The sequence below is a fragment of the Cynoglossus semilaevis genome, chromosome Z, assembly GCF_000523025.1.
Source record: "Cynoglossus semilaevis isolate Cse_v1.0 chromosome Z, Cse_v1.0, whole genome shotgun sequence".
NCBI classification, from domain to species: Eukaryota; Metazoa; Chordata; class Actinopteri; order Pleuronectiformes; family Cynoglossidae; genus Cynoglossus; species Cynoglossus semilaevis.
Window position 1 is genome coordinate 21,525,037 of NC_024328.1, and position 830 is coordinate 21,525,866.

Genomic DNA, 830 nt, shown 5'->3' on the forward strand with positions numbered 1-830 from the left:
TGTTGCTGTCATGTCAGCCTCCCCGTACACACACACTGTGCAGCGGCGCGGTGTGTAAATAAAAGAGAACAGACTCAGACATGGGCGACAGGAGCGCACACACACACACACACACACACACACACACACACACACACACACACGGAGAACCCAGAGGAACACCTGACGATGGCAGAGTGAGCAGGAAGACAATGCCTTTAATTACACTTATCCCCTCAGCAGCTGCTGACGAATGACAGCCGACACCGCTAACCGCTAACCGCTAACTGCTAACCGCTAACCGCTAACCTGCATCAAAACGTATTTTTCTTGAAAAATGTCACAAATAACTATTCACAGTTCAAGGTTGAGCTGATGTTCTGATTGGTTCCAGTAGCTGTGAGTGTATCAAACCCTATTGATGCTGAGCTGAAAAGCTCTTTGTCGCCCCCTGGAGGACAGCTGTTCTAACCTGTTCTCTCTGCAGGTCTCAGCATCCGTGGGGCCCAGGAGGAGGACCCCCCAGACCCACAGCTAATGCGACTGGACAACATGCTCCTGAGCTGGAGAAGTACGAGCAGGTAATACTGCAGTACCTGCTGGTACTACCTGCTGATGTACATGTACTGTAGTACACACCTGCTGTACCCTGTGGCCTGCCTCGAGGTACTCTTCAGAGTAGTACTGCAGTGTCAGTCTTCAACTGACTCACACTCAGAGTGAACCAAAGCACCCCCCCCAACACAGATGCATTGTGGGTAAAAGTGGAAGGTGTAGCAGTGAAGCTTCAGTTAGAGGTAAATGAGACTAATTTACTCCCTGCTCTGTGGGGTAGGTGGGGGTAGGTGGGG

The 830-nt window shown here is 51.1% G+C and overlaps 1 protein-coding gene across 1 annotated transcript in view; it reads left to right on the forward strand.

Annotated features, from left to right (window-relative positions):
* LOC103398338 (pre-B-cell leukemia transcription factor 3-like) overlaps positions 1–830 on the forward strand; it is a 57,364-nt gene that overhangs the window by 48,921 nt on the left and 7,613 nt on the right. Inside the window, 2 exon segments of the mRNA XM_025053449.1 lie at positions 467–542; positions 545–560. Coding sequence (XP_024909217.1) covers positions 467–542; positions 545–560 — 92 coding nt within the window.